This window comes from Phoenix dactylifera, chromosome 1 (assembly GCF_009389715.1).
Source record: "Phoenix dactylifera cultivar Barhee BC4 chromosome 1, palm_55x_up_171113_PBpolish2nd_filt_p, whole genome shotgun sequence".
NCBI lineage: Eukaryota > Viridiplantae > Streptophyta > Magnoliopsida > Arecales > Arecaceae > Phoenix > Phoenix dactylifera.
In genome coordinates, this window is record NC_052392.1 from 9,529,862 (window position 1) to 9,551,086 (window position 21,225).

The following is a 21,225-nucleotide window of genomic DNA, read 5'->3' on the forward strand; positions in this document are numbered from 1 at the left end:
AAGTTGATAGGCATGTTCTAAAGAATTGACCTCGCGTAGAATAAGCTCTTTTTGTAGGTCATCTCGCAATCCGGACCTAAACCTAGAAAGGGTCAATTCCACACTCTCGCGTGCATCGCATCGCATGAAGAACTCATCAAAGCGAGCGATGTACTCGGACACAGGTTTGCTTCTCTGAATCAGTCGTTGCCACTGATCTACTAGGCGACTTTTATAGGATATAGGGAGATATTTTTCTTTTAACTTCTCCTTCATTTCATCCCATTGTACCACAAGGGGTGCCTAGCTCTAGCAAGCATGTTTTCTATTGTATTCCAATGTAACTTTGCGAGACCAGTGAGCTTCATTTTTGCAAAACAAACTCTGCAATCTTCAGATAGATTGTACCATTCAAAGTAATGGTCCATATCAGCGAGCCAGTCAATGAAGACTTTTGGGTTGAGACGACCATCATAACTTGGTGCATGGATCTTAATACTGCGCATTACATGCTCATCTAGTATCTCACGCGCTCTTAGATAGTCCCTCTGGTATTGTTGCCCAAGGCCTCTGGGGCGAGGCGATTCAAACTCACCAAGTTCAAATTCTCCATCGTTGTGAGTAACTTGGAGGTTGGTGATTGAATTTTCAGCCAAAGTCAAGCGAGTGTTCAGCCTAGTCTCAAGGTCAATAATCCTTGCCCCCAAGGTTCGCCGTACCGGTACCGAACCCCGTACCAGTGCCGCACTAGCATAAGCGTACCGAATGTCGGTACGGTATGGTACGCGGTACGTCAGGCGTACCGACACTGGCGTACCGATACCGGTATCCATCGGTACGGGTACGGTACGCCCGGTACCGACCTGTACCGATCGGTACAGCATACGGTGCTTGCCCCTAATTTGGTTTCCAATGCCGCAATGGCATCTAACACCTGTTGGTTTGGATTGGTAGACATCTCATGTGAGTAGGATGTACCGCTGCGAGTTGTCATGCTTTAGAATACGAAAATCCTAGATAAAAATAATATTCAGATTAAAAATCAACAATCTTGAATAAAAGACTTATGACAGGGGCTCGGCTACTTTCGAATTAGCACAGGTGATAACTAAATATCAGGACCTTAAGTATTGCCAACCTTGGCCTGGGTCATGCAAAATCTTCGCAGGTTAATCTAATGAAAGTGGGGTCCTTCAAATTGATTAGGGTTTCACCAGATTTAAATAAAATTTCCTAGTTGTCTTTTGAGGATTTGAAAAAAATGATTTGTAAGGCTCAATATGTGTTTTCAAGGGGCACAGGCTTTTATACAATTAAGGTCCTATCTGAAACCAACAACATGAAGTAAAAGCAATAGCAATCTAAAGATAAACTAGCTTATAGGGAAAGGCTGAAAAATTATTTAAAGGAAAGATATGATTCAGATCTGATTCAGTGGAAGAGAGTAGATGTTAGAGTGCGGAGCGCAAAACCGGAGCCCGATGACTTGTGGAAGATGTTGCTGGAAAACGGTCGACTGCGAGTATCTTTGTTGAAGCCCAACTCGCTGCAGGGTCTGGATCCAAGTGTAAGGGCCTGAAAGCCGGGCCCGCGAGGCAATGGGCCAAGGGATCAATTGGGCTCGCGTGACAACGGGCCAAACGTTGGGGTCGGCCCGCTCGCCCGAAAACAAGAAATAAAGAAGGGACCCGAAGCTTCTGGAATGGCTTCGGATCCCTCTGAGTAGTGGGGAAAAGAGCTGAGGGAGACACCGGGGGGGGGGGGGGGAGAGAAGCGATGTCGGAGGGCGAAGACCTTCGTTTTTGGGGAGTGATGGAAGCAGCGAGGGCAGAGGATGGAATCGGCGACGGAGGTGGAGGTGGTGGCGCGGGGAAAGAGGGGTCTCGGTGAGATGGGAGGGAGAAGAAGAAAGGGGATTAGGGTTTGAGGGATGACGTATGGGAGGGAGAAAGCTCTCGGTGAGCTAGGAGGGAGAAGAAACAGGGTGAACTCGAGGGTTGGTGGAGGGTGGAGGCAGCGGAGAAGATGAAGGGGTGGCGGTGTGACCGAGGCAGCGGTGTGTGCGGTCGTAGAGGAGAGCGGCATCGGCGGACGAGGACGGCCTGGCGGCGAGGACGACGTAGTGATCTGCTAGCGGCGGCTCTGCGGGCGGTCGGTCGTGAGGGAAGACGAAGAGGTACTTTTTTAAAAAAAAAAATCTTTTTCTTTTTTTTTGGACTAGCTTGTGCGACTCACGTGCGATGAAGCACGTGTGCCTCACGTGGGTTGGGGCACGTGCAACTCATATGCAGTTTTTTTTCTTTTTTTCTCTTTTCTTTTTTTTTAGGGGCGGATTCGAGCTAATGAACTGGTGACGGATAAGGGACTTACCCGTTAAGTGGTGTTTCTTCAACCTCCCGACAGTTTCGGGAGGTGGTTCCGAACTCTGTGGCTACTATTGTAGAGCATATCCTATGGCCTGCGGTGGTGGACGTCAGCCGGTCACGAGCTCCTGATTGCTTGGTGAAATCAGAGAGAGCCTCCCCTTGTTGGTTGTGGTGAGAACTGAGCGAAAGGGAGGGGAACAGGGATGAAAGAAAGGAGGCGATGCTCCTTCCCTTTTTGGCAATGCAAGTTGCGCGTGGCCCTTCAACACGCTCCGGCGTCCGTGGCGCTCGGGGTACGGCGTAAATCTCGTGCACCCACCTGAATCCTGAAATCTGACGCTGCTCTGCCATATATAGGGTGGAGCTTCTGTGGGAGTTTTCGGGAACAAAGGAGACAGCAGAAGGGTTTCTTTTTGTGGTCTGTCCCCCTGCAACCCAGAAAGGAAGAGATTTTGGCAACAATGGCAAAACCGGTGGCTCTCATACCAAACTTGAGGATGATAGTGTTATTTCGATTATTGACACAACCATTGAGAAAATATCAAATTAATAATACAATTTAACATGATACATCACTAATGAATACAACACCCTCGATACATTAAGAGAATGAGATCAAGATGTCTTCCAATGATTAATAACGAGATAAAATTTGTAATAGAACAGTGATTTCATTGTTAAGAGTATGTAGCACTACCGTGGCATACACTCAAAATTGCTTAAAACATATTTCATTGATTATATGCATTAGTCTAACCTTAAGATGTAGCAAAGTGTGGAATGAGTCAACCCCAACATAAGTGGAGTCGACCCTGGCACATCATGAAACCATCTAGCACACCCCTGCAAAAATGGCACAGATGAATAGTAAGTGGAGTCGATCCTATGTATGCTTGAGTCGACCCCAAAAGTGGAGCCTACCCCAAAGAACCTTGAATCGACCCCAGCTTCAAGCCTCAAGAAAACAACTCTCTGAAATTTACTGAGAGGGCCGACCCCAAGCTTCCTTGAGCCGACCCCAGGAATACTTGAGTCTGCCCCAATGGAGCCGACCCCAACTGAACATGAGCCGACCCCAAAGATATATGCTCAAAAACCATGTCTCTGGAATTCCTGAGAGGGTCGACCCCAATGGAGTTTGAGTCGACCCCACTGTAGCATGGGTCGACCCCAAGATAGATTGAGTCGACCCAATGAGAACAGCCGAAAATACAAGGTTCTGTGATTCCTGAGAAGGCCAACCCCACTGTAGCAAGGGTCGACCCCAGTGAAAGTTGGGTCGACCCCAGAGGAAGTTGAGTCGACCCCAAGTCTGATGCACAGTAAGTTGAGCCGACCCCAGAAAAACTTGGGTCGACCCCAGCACGGGCAGAGGCATAATGGCTAGTTATGCAGAAGTACTTTTTGATCTCCCAACGGCTAGTAACGGATAGTTTTTCAAATATGACCAATGGGAAGTGACTAAAAGATGTGGAAAAGTATTTAAAGTGATACTATTCATCAGAAAAAAAAATTTGAAAATAAATTAAAGTTCATTCAAGAAAAAGCAAGCCCTAGCCTTCTTCAATTAAGTGCTACATTCAAAGAGCCAAAAGAAAGTGGTTGAGCAGATTAAAAGAGACATTAAGAGCTCCACCAACCCTTGAAGAGTGAAGCAATCTTGATAAAGAAGAGAAGAGCCTTATCAAAGCGATAACTATATTCTAAACTCTTCTTTGTAGCTCATAATTGTTATATTTGCTCATCTAGGAGTTTCAACTCTCTTCTTCCTAATCAATTTGTAAGGTTTGTTGGTGAGCCCGTAAAACCAACGGTGTAGGTTTGTTGGTGAACCCGTAAAACCAACGGTGAAGGTTTGTTGGTGAGCCCGTAAAACCAACATAGATATTTGATGATCTCGGAAAACCAAAATGTAAAAGTTTTTGGATTGTGAGCCCGAAAAACAATCCAACTGTAATCCACGGAATTATAGTGAATTCTCAAGGGGTCGCTTGGGGAGTGGACGTAGGTGCTTAGAAGAGCACCGAACCACTATACTTCTTGTGTGTTTGCATTGTGTATTGTTCTAACTTCACTACAATCACTCACTCATCAATTAACTCAATTAAGGAATTAAAAATTTAGAAGAACCAATTCACCCCCCTCTTGGCTTGTCACCTTGGGCAACAAGTGGTATCAGAGCAAGGTGCTCTCATAGTATTTGTTCATCTCACAATCAAGAGTCAAAGATCATGACAACCCAAGTAGGATGTGATATGAACGAGGGGCAATCCACAAATAGACCTCCTCTGTTTAATGGCACTAATTACACATATTGGAAAGCTAGGAGGAGGATATTCATTCAAGCTCTAGATTATGACTTGTGGAATATCATAACTAGAGGACCACACACACCCACAATTAGTGTAGAGGGCACAATCATTCCTAAATCAGAAATGGATTGGAATGAGAGAGATAGAAGACTAGTACAATTAAATGTTAAAGCAATTAATGTACTTTACTGCTCACTATATGTAAGTAAATTTAATAGATTATCTACATACATCTCCGCGAAAGAAATTTGGGATAAACTAGAGGTCACACATGAAGGAACTAATCAAGTCAAAAAGTCAAAAATAAATATATTAGTACATAAGTATGAATTGTTTAAAATGGAATCCACTGGGTCCATAACTAAAATGTTCACTTGATTCACGAAAATCATTAATAGACTAAACAGTTTAGGAAAGTCTTCTACTAACTCTGAACTAGTGCGAAAAATTCTCAGATCTCTACCAAGAGTTTGGGAGGCCAAGGTAACTGCAATTTCAGAAGCAAAGGACCTCAATACACTGCAATTGGAAGAACTTCTAGGATCACTTATGACTCATGCGTTGACCATGAAGCAAAATTCAGAAGATGAGGTCAAGAAAAGGAAGACCATTGCCTTGAAGACTACAACTCCAAAACAGAAAATTGAATTAGAAGAATCTGATGATGAGAAGGAATATGATGAAGGAATGGCTATGCTCGCAAGAAAATTCAGAAAATTTATGAGAGGAAAGAAAAAATTTCATAAAAGGAAGCCCTTCCTCAAAGGTAGCTCGAGCAAGGAAAAGGAAAAGGACAAAGAAAAAGAAAGGGAAATGCCAATTTGCTATGAGTGTACAAGCTCGAGCATTTCAAGATAGATTGTCCGGAATTGAAATGGATGGCAAGAAAGCTTAAGAAGAGGAACCTCATGGCTGATTGGAGTGAAAGTGAGGAATCAAGTTCGGAAGAGGAAGATCAACAAGAGACGGCCCAAATCTGCTACATGGCCAATGACGATGAGGTAGATTCTGAACTTGAATGTGATTTTACAGTAGAAGAGTTACATGATGCATTTTTAGAACTCATGGAAGAGCACAAGAAGCTAATCAATAAAAATAAAATTCTAAAAGATGAAAAGCAATATCTTATCAAAGAAAAGTTGAAACTATCTAATGACTATGAAACATTAAGTAGGAGGTTCACTAATGAAACCAAAAGTCTAATTGCTGAAAATGTTAAGCTAAAAGAAGATGCAAAAAAATACAAATTCTTAGTGGACAAGTTTACACTTAGCTCAACTAAATTAAATATGATTCTTGATAGTCAAAAAGCTGTAGATGATAAAGCTGGGTTGGGATATAAAACAAATAGGAAGCAAAAATACTTAAAGAACATATTTGTGAAAGCCAAAACTGAAAATATAACTTGTCATTGCTGCAATAAAGTAGGACATAAAGCATATGAATGCAATTTTAGAAAGTTTAGCTATAACAAATTGAGTGATAAGAGTAAGTTAAAATCCAAGAAAATTTGGATTCCAAAAAGAACATCAAGTACTAACCTTAAAGGACCCAACATGGTTTGGGTACCTAAAGCACATTCTTGACTTTGATTGCAGGAGTGTCTTACAGCTAATAAGAGGGATAAACGATGGTATCTAGATAGCGGCTGTTCAAGACACATGACAGGTGACATAGAACAATTTGTCACTTTGGAATCTAAGGAGGGTGGAGTGGTAACCTATGGAGACAATGGAAAAGGACTTATCATTAGAAAGGGTAAAATCTATATAACTCCATCCACTTTTATAGAAAATGTTTTATTAGTTAATGGTCTGAAACATAACTTACTTAGCATAAGTCAATTTTGTGATAAAGATTTTAAAATCACATTTGAAGCCTCAGTATGCATAATTACAAATACTAAAGATAATAGCATTGTACTTATGGAACATAGGCATGAAAACATTTATATGGTAGATCTTCATGATTTAGGCAAGAAAAATGGATTATGCTTCATCACTAATGAAGAAAGGAAAAGTAAAACAAGTTGGCTTTGGCACCGTAGACTAGGACATGCTAATATGGACTTAATATCAAAACTAGTCAAGAATGATTTGATAAAAGATGTGCCAAAATTGATCTTTGAAAAAGACAAAATTTGTGAACCATGCTCATTAGGAAAGCAAACAAAATAATCCTTCAAATCAAAGAATATAGTATCAACCACTAGGCCTTTTGAACTCATACACATGGACCTATTTGGGCCTACTAGAACTGCAAGTCTAGAAGGAAAAAAGTATGGACTAGTTATAGTAGATGATTTCTCAAGATATACATGGGTTTCATTTCTTGCACATAAGAATGAAACATTTTCAGCATTCTTGAAATACTATAAAAATATCATAACTGAAAAGAAGCTCACCTTAATTGCAATTCGAAGTGATCATGGAACCGAATTTGAAAATCAACACTTTGAAGAATTTTGTAATGAAAATGATATTTTCCATCAATTTTCAGCACCTAGAACGCCTCAACAAAATGGGATTGTTGAAAAGAAAAATAGGACCTTGGCAGAAATGGCACGCACGATGTTGTGTGAGTCAAATCTTCCTAAATTCTTTTGGGCTGAAGCTATAAGTATTGCTTGCCATATTCTAAAACGTGTTCTAATACGACCTATAACCAAGAAAACTCTTTATAAACTTTGGAAGAATAAGAAACCAACTGCTAAATATTTTAGAGTATTTGGATGTAGATGTTTTATTTTAAACAATGGCAAGGAGGATCTAAGTAAATTTGATGCCAAGTCAGATGAAGATATCTTCTTAGGATACTCTACATCTAGCAGGGCATACAGAGTGTTCAACAAAAGAATTCTTGTAGTTGAAGAGTCAATTAATATCATTTTTGATGAGTCTGATAGTGAGTCTCCCAGGAGAAAAAATACTTTTGATAATGATACGGGAATTATTGAGTTTGAAAAATTGAATCTTAATGACGTGCCAAATCAAGAAAAGGAAGATGATCATGTGCCACCACAATCTCAAGACTTGCCAAAGGAATGGAGGTACACACATGGACACCCTAAAGGCCTAATTATTGGTGATCCATCTCAAGGGGTAAGAACTCAATCCTCTCTTAGAAATTTAAATGACTATCTTGCTTTTGTTTCACAAATAGAACCTAAGACTTATGAAGAAGCTGAAAATGACATAAATTGGAATAATGCTATACAAGAAGAATTAAATCAATTCAAAAGAAGCAATGTATGGACATTAACTGAAAGACCAAAGCATAATTCTGTAATTGGAACAAAATGGGTTTTTAGAAATAAATTAGATGAAAATGGGATAGTTATAAGAAATAAAGCTAGACTTGTAGCTAAGGGATACAATCAAGAAGAAGGAATAGATTTTGAAGAAACATTTGCTCCCGTGGCTAGATTAGAAACTATTAAATTACTTCTAGCCTTTGCATGCTTCATGGACTTCAAATTATATCAAATGGATGTAAAAAAAATATCTTCTTAAATGGCTATATAGAAGAAGAAGTGTATGTAGAACAACCTCTGGTTTTGAGAATCATGAATTTCCTAATCATGTATTTAGATTACATAAGGCATTATATGGATTAAAACAAGCACCTAGGGCATGGTATGATCGACTAAGCAAATTTCTGTTAAATAAAGATTTCAGTAGAGGAAATGTAGATAAAACACTTTTTCTCAAGAGAAAAGACAAAAATTTGCTAGTAGTACAAATATATGTAGATGATATAATTTTCGGTGCCACTAATGACAGTCTTTGCAAAAAATTTGCTTAATTAATGCAAGCAAAATTCGAGATGAGTATGATGGGAGAACTGAATTTCTTTCTCGGATTGCAAATCAAGCAAACTAAGGAAGGCATCTTTATTCATCAAACTAGTATACAAAGAAAATATTAAAGAAATTTAGAAATGAAAATCACAAGGGAATAGGCACCCCAATGAACCCCACTAGTAAGCTAGACAAAGATGAAAAAGGAAAAAGTGTGGATATGAAGCTCTACAGAGGCTTAATTGGATCTTTGCTTTATCTCACTGCTAATAGGCCAGACATAGTATTTAGTGTAAGAATATGTGCTAGATACTAATCAAATCCTAAGGAGTCACATCTAAGTGCTGTCAAAAGAATCCTTAGATATTTGAGAGGAACCACAAACATATGATTATGGTACTCTAGAGACTTCTGTCTAGATTTGCTTGCATATTCTAATGCAAATTTTTCTGGATGCAAATTAGATAGGAAAAGCACTAGTGGAACATGTCAATTCTTAGGGAATAACTTAGTATCATGGTTTAGCAAAAAGCATAATTCAGTAGCATTGTCAACGGCTGAGGCCGAATATATAGCTGCCGGAAGTTGCTGTGCTCAAATACTATGGCTCAAGCAACAACTAGAGGACTATGGAATTAAACTAGATAACATTCCTATAAAGTGTAATAACACTAGTGCCATTAACCTTACCAAAAATCTGGTTCAGCACTCTAAAGCCAAACATATTGAAATAAGGTATCATTTCATTAGAGATCATGTACAAAATGGGAATGTATGTATTGAACATGTATGTACCGAGAAATAATTAGCTGACATATTCACAAAACCTTTAAGTGAAAATAGATTCTGTATGCTTAGGAAGAAATTAGGTATATGTGATCCTTTTGATTGAAAACAAATGAGAAGAACAAGTTGTCACATGATACTCTCCTCCCATTTTGAAAATCCCATGAAACATGAGTAAAATTATTCATTTATAGATTCCTTACTCACATATCAATGTCCCACAAAGATTTGGTAAGGATCAAAAAGGAGAAATTAAAAAAAAAAATTGGCCTGAACTGGGGCCGACCCGAGCCAGAATGGGGTCGACCCCTCCTTGAGTCGACCCAAGAAAAATCTGGGGTCGACCCAACGGCGGGACCCATTTTTAAAAAGGGACCCGTGAGCCATTCTAAGGCACTGTTTCTCCTTGTCCTCTTCCTAAAACCCTATTTCTCACTTTCCAATCCCTTCCAATCATCTCCAAAGCACTAGATTGCTTCTCTAAGCCGTTAGATCAAGACCTAAGGAAGAACTTGGTGAAAATGGGACCCAAGCGAGCCGTTGCTAAGCGATCCGGGAGTCTCACGGCCAACCATTGTTGATAGGCATGCTAGGGATTCTTCTACAGTGCCTCCACAAGGTGAGACACGTGCAGAGCCTCCTCCACCTCCTTCCCCTTCAGTTCAACTTGCTAAATCTACGGGAAGACCGGTAACCACGGGAAGAATGATCCATTCTGAATTTGGATCAAGAAGGATTTCGGTTGGGTGGTTGGATCCGAAGGCAAGGATGGGAATATCTTTACCCCCTAGATTTGGTGACCTACCCGGGTTTAGTTCGTAAATTCTATGCCTTCCTAAAAGTTGGACCAGGAGGGCTTGTGTCTGAGGTCCAAGGAGTGCGGGTTCGTGTCTCCGAAGAAAGCCTAAATGAGTTGCTTCATCTCCCCTACGAAGGAAACACACCAGAAAGATCAGAGAGCAAGTTGAGGACTCTACAGATAATCTTTGAGAGAGATGACTTTGACTACTCCGAAAATGTGACAGCTAGCTCTCTATCAGCTGAGATGAGGTTGTTGCACAATTTCATAGGTCGGATTTTGTTTCCAAAGAGTGGAAGATTTGATCACATATCTGAGCGAGACATGGTCATTATGGAGCATGTCATTCAAGATATTCCCCTGAATCTTCCAACTATGATGATCAGGCAGATGAGAGAGGCCATTTGCAAATCGAGAGTTTCCTTGCCCTACGGTATGATACTCACCCTGATATTCCGACAGCATGACATATCTGTGGAGGAAGAGATATCCAGGCATCTGCTATTTACTGACACTTACACTGCACAGTCCTTAGTTCGCATGGGTTATGAGAAAGTGGACGGTCAGTGGGTGCGTGGAGGTGCAGGGATACATGCATCAGAGGGTGATGCACCAGAGATTAAAGACTCTGTCCCTGAGCATGAGATACCTACGGATCATCCTACAGCACCTTCGGAGGCTGGACCTTCGTCATCCATACCTACAGGATGTACAGAGGAGTTTTGGAGTAGGATGACTGAGCTTATGTCAGCTCAGGTGAGGACTCTCTCTGATGGAATGATGAGCAAGATGGATATTATGATTGCTGAGATTAGAGATCTCAGAGACCAGGTGGGAGCATTATAGAGAGAGAGAGGCTCATGGTCCATCTGTGCCCCGAGCAACTGAGTCAGAGGTTTCGGCACAGAGTCACCCAGCTCACCGAGGTCCACGCCAGACTCAGTCCCATCAGGCTCGACCTCCCCTTACCACTTATGCTAGGAGGATGAGGACTAGATCACAGCCCTTAGATTCCCCCTAGGCCCGATGTTAGCACTACAGGAGTCCATCATGACTAGTGCCTAGGATTTATCTAGTTTTCATATGCATTTTACTTGGTTGATGTACTTTGCACCTTAATTGAAGAACATTGTACTTTTGGCATTAATGTATCACAATGTTCCATTTTGATCAATGAAATTTGAATTTTTATCATTTACTGCTTCTACTTATCTATTGATATACACTCGTTTGATGATAACAAAAAGGGGGAGAAGTAAGAAAAGAAAAAAGTTGCAATATAAAGGGAGAAATAAGTCTGGAAATTATAGAGATAATATTCACTTAAGGAGGAGCAATACGTAACAATGAAAATTTTTTAAAACAAGAAAGTATGAATTTTCAATCAAAATTTCTGAATTTGGCACATAATTCTCATGCCTCGATACATAACCTGAAACTCTTGCTTTATCTCAAATTTTTGAAGTTTCATCCTTAATAAAATACAAAATAAAGAGGGAGAAAATCAAAAGTTCTAATTGGCAATATTTGGATGAAAGAGGGGGAGTCTTCACTTTCAAATTTGAAAAGCTGAAATTCAGCAACTTGAGCTCTTTCTAAAACAAAACTCCTAATTTTAATATAAGTATCAATCTGTTCATACTCAATGTTTTGTAATCATCAAAAAGGGGAAGATTGAGGATGATAGTGTTATTTCGATGATTGACACAACCATTGAGAAAATATCAAATTAATAATACAATTTAACGTGATACATCACTAATGAATACGACACCCTTGATACATTAAGAGAATGAGATCAAGATGTCTTCCAATGATTAACAACAAGATAAAATTTGTAATAGAAAAGGGATAGAGAATTCTTAATTCTAATTCAGCAAGGTTTCAAGAGAAATATATTCTTATGGGAAAACAGTGATTTTCATTGTTAAGAGTATGTAGCACTACCACATACACTCAAAATTGCTTGAAATATATTTCATTGATTATATGGATTAATCTAACCTTAAGATGCAGCAAAGTGTGGAATAAGTCGACCCCAACATAAGTGAAGTCGACCCTAGCACATCATAAAACCATCTGGCACACCCCTGCAAAAATGGCACAGATGAACAATAAGTGGAGTCAACACTATGTATGCTTGAGTCGACCCCAGGAGTGGAGCCGACCCCAAAGAACCTTGAGTCAACCCCAGCTTCAAGCCTCAAGAAAACAACTCTCTGCAATTTACTGAGAGGGCCGACCCCAAGCTTCCTCGAGCCGACCCCAGCTGGAGCCGACCCCAGGAATACTTGAGCCGACCACAATAGAGCCGACCCCAACTGAATATGAGCCGACACCAAGGATATATGCTCAAAAACCATATCTCTAGAATCCCTAAGAGGGTCGACCCCAATGGAGTTTGAGTCGACCCCACTATAGCATGGGTCGACCCCAAGATAGGTTGAGTCAACCCTAGTGAGAACAACCGGAAATACAAGGTTCTGTGATTTCTGATAAGGCCGACCCCACTGTAGCAGGGGCCGACCCCACTGTAGCAGGGGTCGACCCCAGTGAAAGTTGGGTCGACCCCAGAGGAAGTTGAGTCGACCCCAAGTCTGATGCACAGTAAGTTGAGTCGACCCCAGAAAAACTTGGGTCGATCCCAGCACGGGCAGAGGCATAACGGCTAGTTCTGCAGAAGTACTTTTTGACCTCCCAACGGCTAGTAATGGATAGTTTTTCAAATCTGACCAATGGGGAGTGACCAAAAGATGTGGGAAAGTATTTAAAGTGACACTATTCATCAGAGAAAAGGATTTTTTTAAAAACAAATCAAAGTTCATTCAAGAAAAAGCAAGCCCTAGCCTTCTTCAATCAAGTGCTACATTCAAAGAGCCAAAAAGAAGTGGTTGAGCAGATTAAAAGAGACATTAAGAGCTCCACCAACCCTTGAAGAGTGAAACAATTTTGACAAAGAAGAGAAGAGCCTTATCAAAGCGATAACTATATTCTAAACTCTTCTTTGTAGCTCATAATTGTTATATTTGCTCATCTAGAAGTTTCAACTCTCTTCTTCTTAATCAATTTGTAAGGTTTGTTGGTAAGCCCGTAAAACCAACGGTGTAGATTTGTTGGTGAACCCGTAAAACCAACGGTGAAGGTTTGCTGGTGAGCCCGTAAAACCAACATAGGTTTTTGGTGATCCCGAAAAACCAAAGTGTAAAGGTTTTTGGATTTGGAGCCCGAAAAACAATCCAACTGTAATCCGCGGGATTATAGTGAATTCCTAAGGGGTCGCTTGGGGAGTGGACGTAGGTGCTTAGAAGAGCACCGAACTACTATACTTCTTGTGTGTTTGCATTGTGTATTATTCTAACTTCACTACAATCACTCACTCATCAATTAACTCAATTAAGGAATTAAAAATTTAGAAGAACCAATTCACCCCCCCCCCTCCTGGCTTGTCACCTTGGGCAACAAAACTGATGCAGGACAGGAGATTTAGGAAAGAAGATATGAAGAGAAAGGGGGGGAAAGAAGATCTGGAATCCACCAGATGCTAAGGCAATGTTTTTATTCCAAAAATACTCTAACTAAACAAGAGACATAGGGTTCCATATATAGCCCCCTATGCAACTACCCATGATCCCAACAAGTGATCATGGAACTACCCATGATCCAATAAACATCATGGATCACTACAATAACTAAACACAGTCATTACAAACCAGCAACTAACATAAGGACGAAAATACATAATAAATAAAATAAATACACAAGAAAATAATACTAGGGCCAAAGTGCTATGCACGCCGGCGACACCTATAAACATGCTGCAAAAGGTGGTCTATGTCCCCACCAATAACTTAATAGAATGTTAGTCAAATCATTAAATTTAAATGGGACTCAAAAAAACCTTAAGTGATATAACAACCACCCAAGGATATAAGAAACTATGTACATCCTTCTCCCCACCTAAGGGCAATTTTGACTTTTCACATGAGGAAATGGTTTCACTAGCACCATTAATTTAACTAGGTGTAAGTATAGATTTTACAAACTATTGCATCTAAAGTGTAATAAACGTAAGCCTCAAGAGGGCTTTTGTAATTTATTCTAAATGTAATTATCAAAGTTGGAATGTTATCCTATGAGGTGTGGTAAAAGTCTACTAAAAAAAAATAGGGGTATTATATAAGAATAAACTACAAACAGCTGTAAGCTGCAGTTACCTTAATGGAAGGAATTTCAAAGTAGGGAAATAGCTTTACTTATAGTATATCTAACCGCAAGTTGTAGCTCCACCAAAACATATGTTGAGACATCCTTCACATATTGCTTTTTCAAATGGAACAAAATATGTATGAAAATAACAAATGTTAAAGCAAAACAGTTCCATAACTTAGGTACAATGAGTAACAAACAAAATCTGCAACAATTAAAGGAAGAAAAGAAAATAATAAAAGACAATCTAAAACTAGATCAGCTGATAAAATGTGATATAGGGCAGAGATAGCAATACCCAACACCACCAGAGCAAGAGAAAAGAAAGGAGGGAGGCAAAGAAGAGGGTAGTAGGACTGTTGTCTTAATAAACTCAGCCTATACTCCCTTTTCCAGTCCATAGGGCTCCTTCTACAGGACCTTGTCATAGAAAAGTAAAAGAAAGAGTAGAAAATAGTAGAAGACAAGACCGATCCAAAAGGAAGAGAAAAAGAGTAGAATACATGCAAAGGGAAGAGGAAAAGAAGGCAGAGAGACTGATTGAAGAGAAATAAAGGAAAATGAGGGAAAGGACGGCTTGCCAAGAAGATATCCACATATAGAAGATGGTCATGTGACCATGAGAAGAAAAGAAGATAGTGTGGTTGGTCAATAAGCATTATGTATTTAACTTTGACTTTCTAGTAAATCCCGAGCCCCAATCTACAGAATCTTATCATTTTATTTGACGTGCTCCTTTATTTATTAAATTGCCCACCCATCATAAATGCCATCTAACTTAAATTATCATGTGACTGGCACATTACAGAAGAAGTGAGTGTGGACACATCCCACAGGGAAAAAATGTATACAAAAATCATAGGAGAATAATGCTTTAAGGCAGCATCAACTATTAGGACCCCACTGCAAGATATATAACTGGATCACCCAGTTTTAGGACAGAAAGAGCAGAGGAATATAGATCCACAACTAGAGTTCAGTATAGATTTATGCAGAGGAATATAGTAAACTTGTAGGAATGGAGACATGGGCTGAAAATTCTTAACCAAAAAGAAGCCATATTTAATCATCTAGGGCAGCTGAAGTCATGGACTTGTGAAATTCCTAGTAGCAATAAGAGAGAAGTCTCCGGTTTCCTTAAGTTCTGCAACCCAGTAAAATGGGCTGCCTTTCTTAGAACCCAAAAGTGGGTAGCCACATACAGCAGAAACAAATCACCAGGTATTAAATTGCCCACCCATCATAAATGCCATCTAACTTAAATTATCATGTGACAGACACATTACAGAAGAAGTGAGTGTGGACACATCCCACAGGGAAAAAAATGTATCCAAAAATGATAGGAGAATAATGCTTTAAGGCAGCATCAACTATTAGGACCCCACTGCAAGATATAACTGGATCACCCAGTTTTAAGACAGAAATAGCAGAGGAATATAGATCAACAACTAGAGTTCAGTATAGATTTATGCAAATGAAACCTAGAGAAGATAGTAAACTTGTAGGAATGAAGACATTGGCTGAAAATTCTTAACCAAACGAAGCCATATTTAATCATCTAGGGTAGCTGAAGTCATGGACTTGTGGAATTCCTAGTAGCAATAAGAGAGAAGTCTCCAGTTTCCTTAAGTTCTGCATCCCAGTAAAATGGGCTGCCTTTCTTAGAACCCAAAAGTGGATAGCCACATACAGCAGAAACCAATCACCAGGTATTAAATGGCCCACCCATCATAAATGCCATCTAACTTAAATTATCATGTGACTGGCACATTACAGAAGAAGTGAGTGTGGACACATCCCACAGGGAAAAAAATGTATCCAAAAATGATAGGAGAATAATGCTTTAAGGCAGCTTCAACTATTAGGACCCCACTGCAAGATATAACTGGATCACCCAGTTTTAAGACAGAAATAGCAGAGGAATATAGATCAACAACTAGAGTTCAGTATAGATTTATGCAAATGAAACCTAGAGAAGATAGTAAACTTGTAGGAATGAAGACATTGGCTGAAAATTCTTAACCAAACGAAGCCATATTTAATCATCTAGGGTAGCTGAAGTCATGGACTTGTGGAATTCCTAGTAGCAATAAGAGAGAGGTCTCCAGTTTCCTTAAGTTCTGTATCCCAGTAAAATGGGCTGCCTTTCTTAGAACCCAAAAGTGGATAGCCACATACAGCAGAAACCAATCACCAGGTATTAAATGACCCACCCATCATAAATGCCATCTAACTTAAATTATCATGTGACTGGCACATTACAGAAGAAGTGAGTGTGGACACATCCCACAGGGAAAATAATGTATCCAAATATGATAAGAGAATAATGCTTTAAGGCAGCATCAACTATTAGGATCCCACTGCAAGATATAACTGGATCACCCAGTTTTAACACAGAAATAGTGGAGGAATATAGATCAACAACTAGAGTTCAGAATAGATTTAGGCAAATGAACCCTAGAGAAGATAGTAAACTTGTGGGAATGAAAACATTGGCTGAAAATTCTTAACCAAAAAGAAGCCATACTTAATTATCTAGGGTAGCTGAAGTCATGGACTTGTGGAATTCCGAGTAGCAATAAGAGAGAAGTCTCCGATTTCCTTAAGTTCTGCATCCCAGTAAAATGGGCTGTCTTTCTTAGAACGCAAAAGTGGGTAGCCACATACAGCAGAAACCAATCACCAGGTATGACAACTCCTCAAGCATTAGTTAACAGTAACTTAAGAATCAGGCTAACAACTGATAGCAATATGACAGGCCAGCTAACAACTAAAAACCAATTCAAATGACATAAAAAATATAAATTTGATATTCCTTAGCTACTTTATTATTCCAAACCGTAAACCAATTTCCTGGAATATCCATGCTCATATATGAACACATATCTCATTTGGCCAAGAAGTTGGAATGAGATCAGCACACGATCAAATACATTAACTAGGCATCCAAATGGTGAAAAAAGAAATGCTTCCCAAGCGATTGAGAACTGAAAAATCATTCTCCTCATCTAGTCCTATACCCGTTGAACCCGTCCATGAAATCTGACTCAAACTGTCTTCATTCAATATGTTCATTGTTCCATGCTCATTCTCTTCCGGTTGGAACAATTAAGTTCTTCGACATCTAAGGCTGGTTTTGGTATTGGTTAAGGCTTTATAAATTAAGAAGCACTTTTTAGTGAGCTGATAGCAGTTAGGTCTAATATGAACAGGATCAAATCTAATTTAGCTATAAATCTAGTATAAGAAACCAAGTTCACCCATTATAAAACTTCAAGTAAAAGTTAGAGTCCATAGAAGGCTGTCTTCGGATCTTTAGTTTTACATATCCAACTTACAATTCAAAGAAATATGAAGTCCGTTCTATTCCATGTTAGGGAGTTCAATCCACTTTTATTAGCCTTTCATCCAATTTCATTCAGGTTTAGAGTGTAAACAAAGAATTCGGAGGTCCAACCCACAAGTTCAGTTTTTGCTGAGTAGAACTCATAATGAGGCTGATTGAATTAGGATTTAGCTAATCTACTTGCATTACTGAAAATTTTGCTTTGCGCAAGCAATGTTATCACTTATAATACACGAAATAGCACATTGAATAGGCACAAGACAAAAACTAGTTTTTGTTTTCTTAGTTTCCCTAAAAAGCTGCTTGCAATTTTCTACTTGTCTAAGAAGTAATTTTTATTGGATATCTCCATACACAAATATGTATGTGCACATACTTGTATGAAATTACTTTTGCTTTTAACGATGTAAAGGAATTTCTTGGAACAACACCAAACATGTCTATACATGATATATAGGCACAAGTCCTTTGCAAGAAAATAAACAATGCTAACTCCTAATGTGTGTGAGCACATGCTTGGGGTTGTCTGTATATGTATAGGCATGAATTCCTATGTGTGTGAGAGAGAGAAAAGAGAGAGTAGTAGTCAAGGCAAGAATAAAGTATTAAAGCATTCACAATCAAGGGAAAATAAGGCCATAATATAAGACCTGAAACATACAAGAACAAATATTGTATGCTTAAATTCTTCTCATACAAAAGCAAGTAAAATAAAAGGGTACAGCTATAGCTATAATTCTGGGGAAAAATTTACATGTTGAGGGCACTTGAAAGGTTTATGGTTAGGGAGTCCAATTTTTTGTTTAGCACACATCCGATGGAAAGCTTGTCGACAACCTTTAACAGAGCATTGCACTTCTTCACCAGGGTAGATACATCTATTGCACATCTGACAATCAACCTATTAAAGAAGTGCAACCACATATAAGCAGCAGAAATAATTTTAACAGGCAATAAATCAACCATTGTGTTAGCATCAGAAACATCAACTATCTGGTTTAATACCACATAAGATGAATGCAAGAATATGAGTCTGAAGAAAATGACCCAAAGTACCTAGTTACATTAAGAGGCACTTCATTCAATTTTATCAGTCATCATTTTCCCTTATTGTCCCAGAATAAAGAATAATGAACAAATTTCCTGCTTTTCTTACACTGCAGTTTTTGTATTTGATCAAACAAAATGAGCATAACACAGTTATAAGAATGACAGTATTGATTGAAGGAAAAAGATAAAAAATCAATTCTGCTTTTCATTTTCTCTGTTCAAAATTTTAAAGATTAATTGCTGCAAACTGGATGACACGAAATGTTAAACTTGGAAATAGGCATTCCAGTGGCACTTTCAATTCTGCAGCCAAGATTGGATAGATTGCTTATGCATTCACTTAAGCAACTTTCTTGACTGCTCCTACATCAAGAATATTTTTTAAATTAAGTTATTTTTGGATATTGGAAAGCAAAGAGTTAACAGCAAGCAAGCAGTACTCTCTGACTAAATTGTAAAAAAGTTTCCGATAGTGCTTTGATCTGTTGATGAATACAATATTTCCAGAAGGAAACCTCATAAACTAATATTCTCCTTCACATAGAAACAACTTTCTTTTCCTTCACAATTTATTTAAATCCGCGAATATTTGCAGAGTCTCACATAATTTTCTTTATTCCTCCTCACGAATTCTCCTACTGATTACTATTTTCTGATATTTTTCTATTTTTCCTCATTTTTCCTTCTGAATGCCGGCAAATTTACAACAATCATCGTACAGAAACGATCAAAAACATTCTCCAACATCAGAGAACTAAAAAACCAAGAAAGAAAGAAGATGGTTCAAGAAGGGATGAAGAAGCCCTAGAAGCCAAGAAATCAAAGAAAGGCCTACTGACTGACAAAGCTTCTAAAAAGTTTCCAATAATAATTTGATTAGTCGATGGACATAATATTTCAGGAAAGACAACTTAAAAATTACGCTGATAATTTTACACAAACCCCAAATATTTCCAAAGTCTCGCAAAATTTCCTTCTTTACTCCTGAGGACTTTCCTATTGATTGCCCTTTTCGTGTTTCCCGGTTTTTCTCCTTTTTCGTTTGCAAAAAATATAGCCTTTCCCGGCGTAGCAAAATTCCCGATCATAATAGCGGTACCGAGACAATCAAAACCTTTACACGACACTAGAAAACAAGAAAACCAAGGAAAAGAAAGAAGACGGTTCAAGAAAGCATACAGAAACCCTAGAAGCCTTGAGGAAGAGGCATCAAGAGCTCACCAATTTCGGGGCATGGGTGAGGAAAGGCAAGAAACACTCCCTCTCGGGCACCCCGGAAGCCACCTTCCTCTCCACCCAAGCCCTGACGTGCGCCGCGAGCAACATCCCGCCGCTGGCCTTCTTGCCCCCCTTCCTTTCCCGCTTGAGGACCGAGCACGTCCCACGCGTGGAGATGGGGAATCTGAGGCGGCGGCTCCACCTGCAGCCGAGGGCATCGCCATCTAGGGTTTCGGGGCGGGAGGAAGAGGAAGAGCAGGACGGATCGCAGGGCTGGAGGACGGGAAGAAGGGCAGAAGAGGAGGTGGGGGCGGAGGAGAAGGGCGGGGAAGGGGGAGGGAGGAGTAGATTGCTGAGATCCGGCATTGCCGAGAGAGAAGATAAGGTCATGGAAGGGACAGGGAGGCAGAGTAAAGAGGGGCGGGTGAGGTTTAGTTCTTGATCCGGGGTGGGGGGGTTTCTTCTATTTTTATTTCTTCCCTTTTTTTCACAGGGGGGTAGCAGAGAGGGGGAAAGAGAAACCGAAGGGGGAACCGAATTGAGACGTGGGCGGGAAAATGGGGGGCCTGCGGGCATTTAAGAAGCGTCCCGGGTGGGCTCGGGGAGGGCGAAATTACTAGACGGCCATCATCGCCGCTTCCGAAGCGATCACGGACATTGGGGAAGAGACCGCAAGGTAACGGAACAGAGCACTTTTGCTAAGCGATGGACGGACCGATGGTTTCACTGCAACCTACCTCTTTTTCACGTGGAATTAGTTTATCAAACACAATTGCGTATCTTGCGGGATGAATGGATGATGAGTGGGGTGGGATCAACTAGACGCCGACATGTCTGGTGAGACGAAACTAAACTCATTTTTCTTATTCCACCTGTCTGGAAACAGCAAGTTCGGTACCATCCATTGCCTGGAAACGTCGAGTTTGGTACTAGCCATTGTTGGTTAGCTTCCATTGTTTGGAAACATCGAGTTTGGTACTAGCCATTGTTGGTTAGCTACACAAAAGCATCCACTGGCTTTTCACTCTGTATCGGGGCTCAATCAATAATATCACATTGCCTAGGACTCGATTCTCTTTAAATTAGGGGAGAAAAAACTCAAATTTTCATTGGGTATTCTGTCGGCACCTAATTGTTTTGTAACAGTAAAAATGGTCTTTTTATTCTCTTCGTTTGGAGATCCTTCAAGATTAATGCTAACTAGCTGATGCTATTCAGACGACCACTATACATAGCTGTTGGAGAATTTTTCACAACGGTCCATAACAATTTGAACTTTCCGTCGCTTGTACACCTCACTGCGTACTCGCATACGAACTCAACACAACGAGGAGGATCGCTGGAAACGAAGCAACACCGATTGG

At 39.8% G+C, this 21,225-nt stretch overlaps 1 protein-coding gene across 2 annotated transcripts in view; it reads right to left on the reverse strand.

Annotated features, from left to right (window-relative positions):
* Positions 1-20,560, reverse strand: part of LOC103707458 (histone-lysine N-methyltransferase ASHR3-like) — a 36,026-nt gene extending 15,466 nt beyond the window's left edge. Inside the window, exons 1-2 of one of the 2 annotated variants that reach the window (XM_017842891.3) lie at positions 19,865-20,560; positions 18,348-18,494 (exon numbers count right to left, since the gene is read on the reverse strand). In XM_017842891.3, the coding sequence (XP_017698380.2) occupies positions 18,348-18,494; positions 19,865-20,437 (720 nt within the window). In that variant the 5' untranslated portion in view covers positions 20,438-20,560. The remainder of the gene's footprint in view (positions 1-18,347; positions 18,495-19,864) is intronic. The other variant, XM_039125840.1, reaches the window with a different exon arrangement.
* Positions 20,561-21,225: the final 665 nt, after the last annotated feature.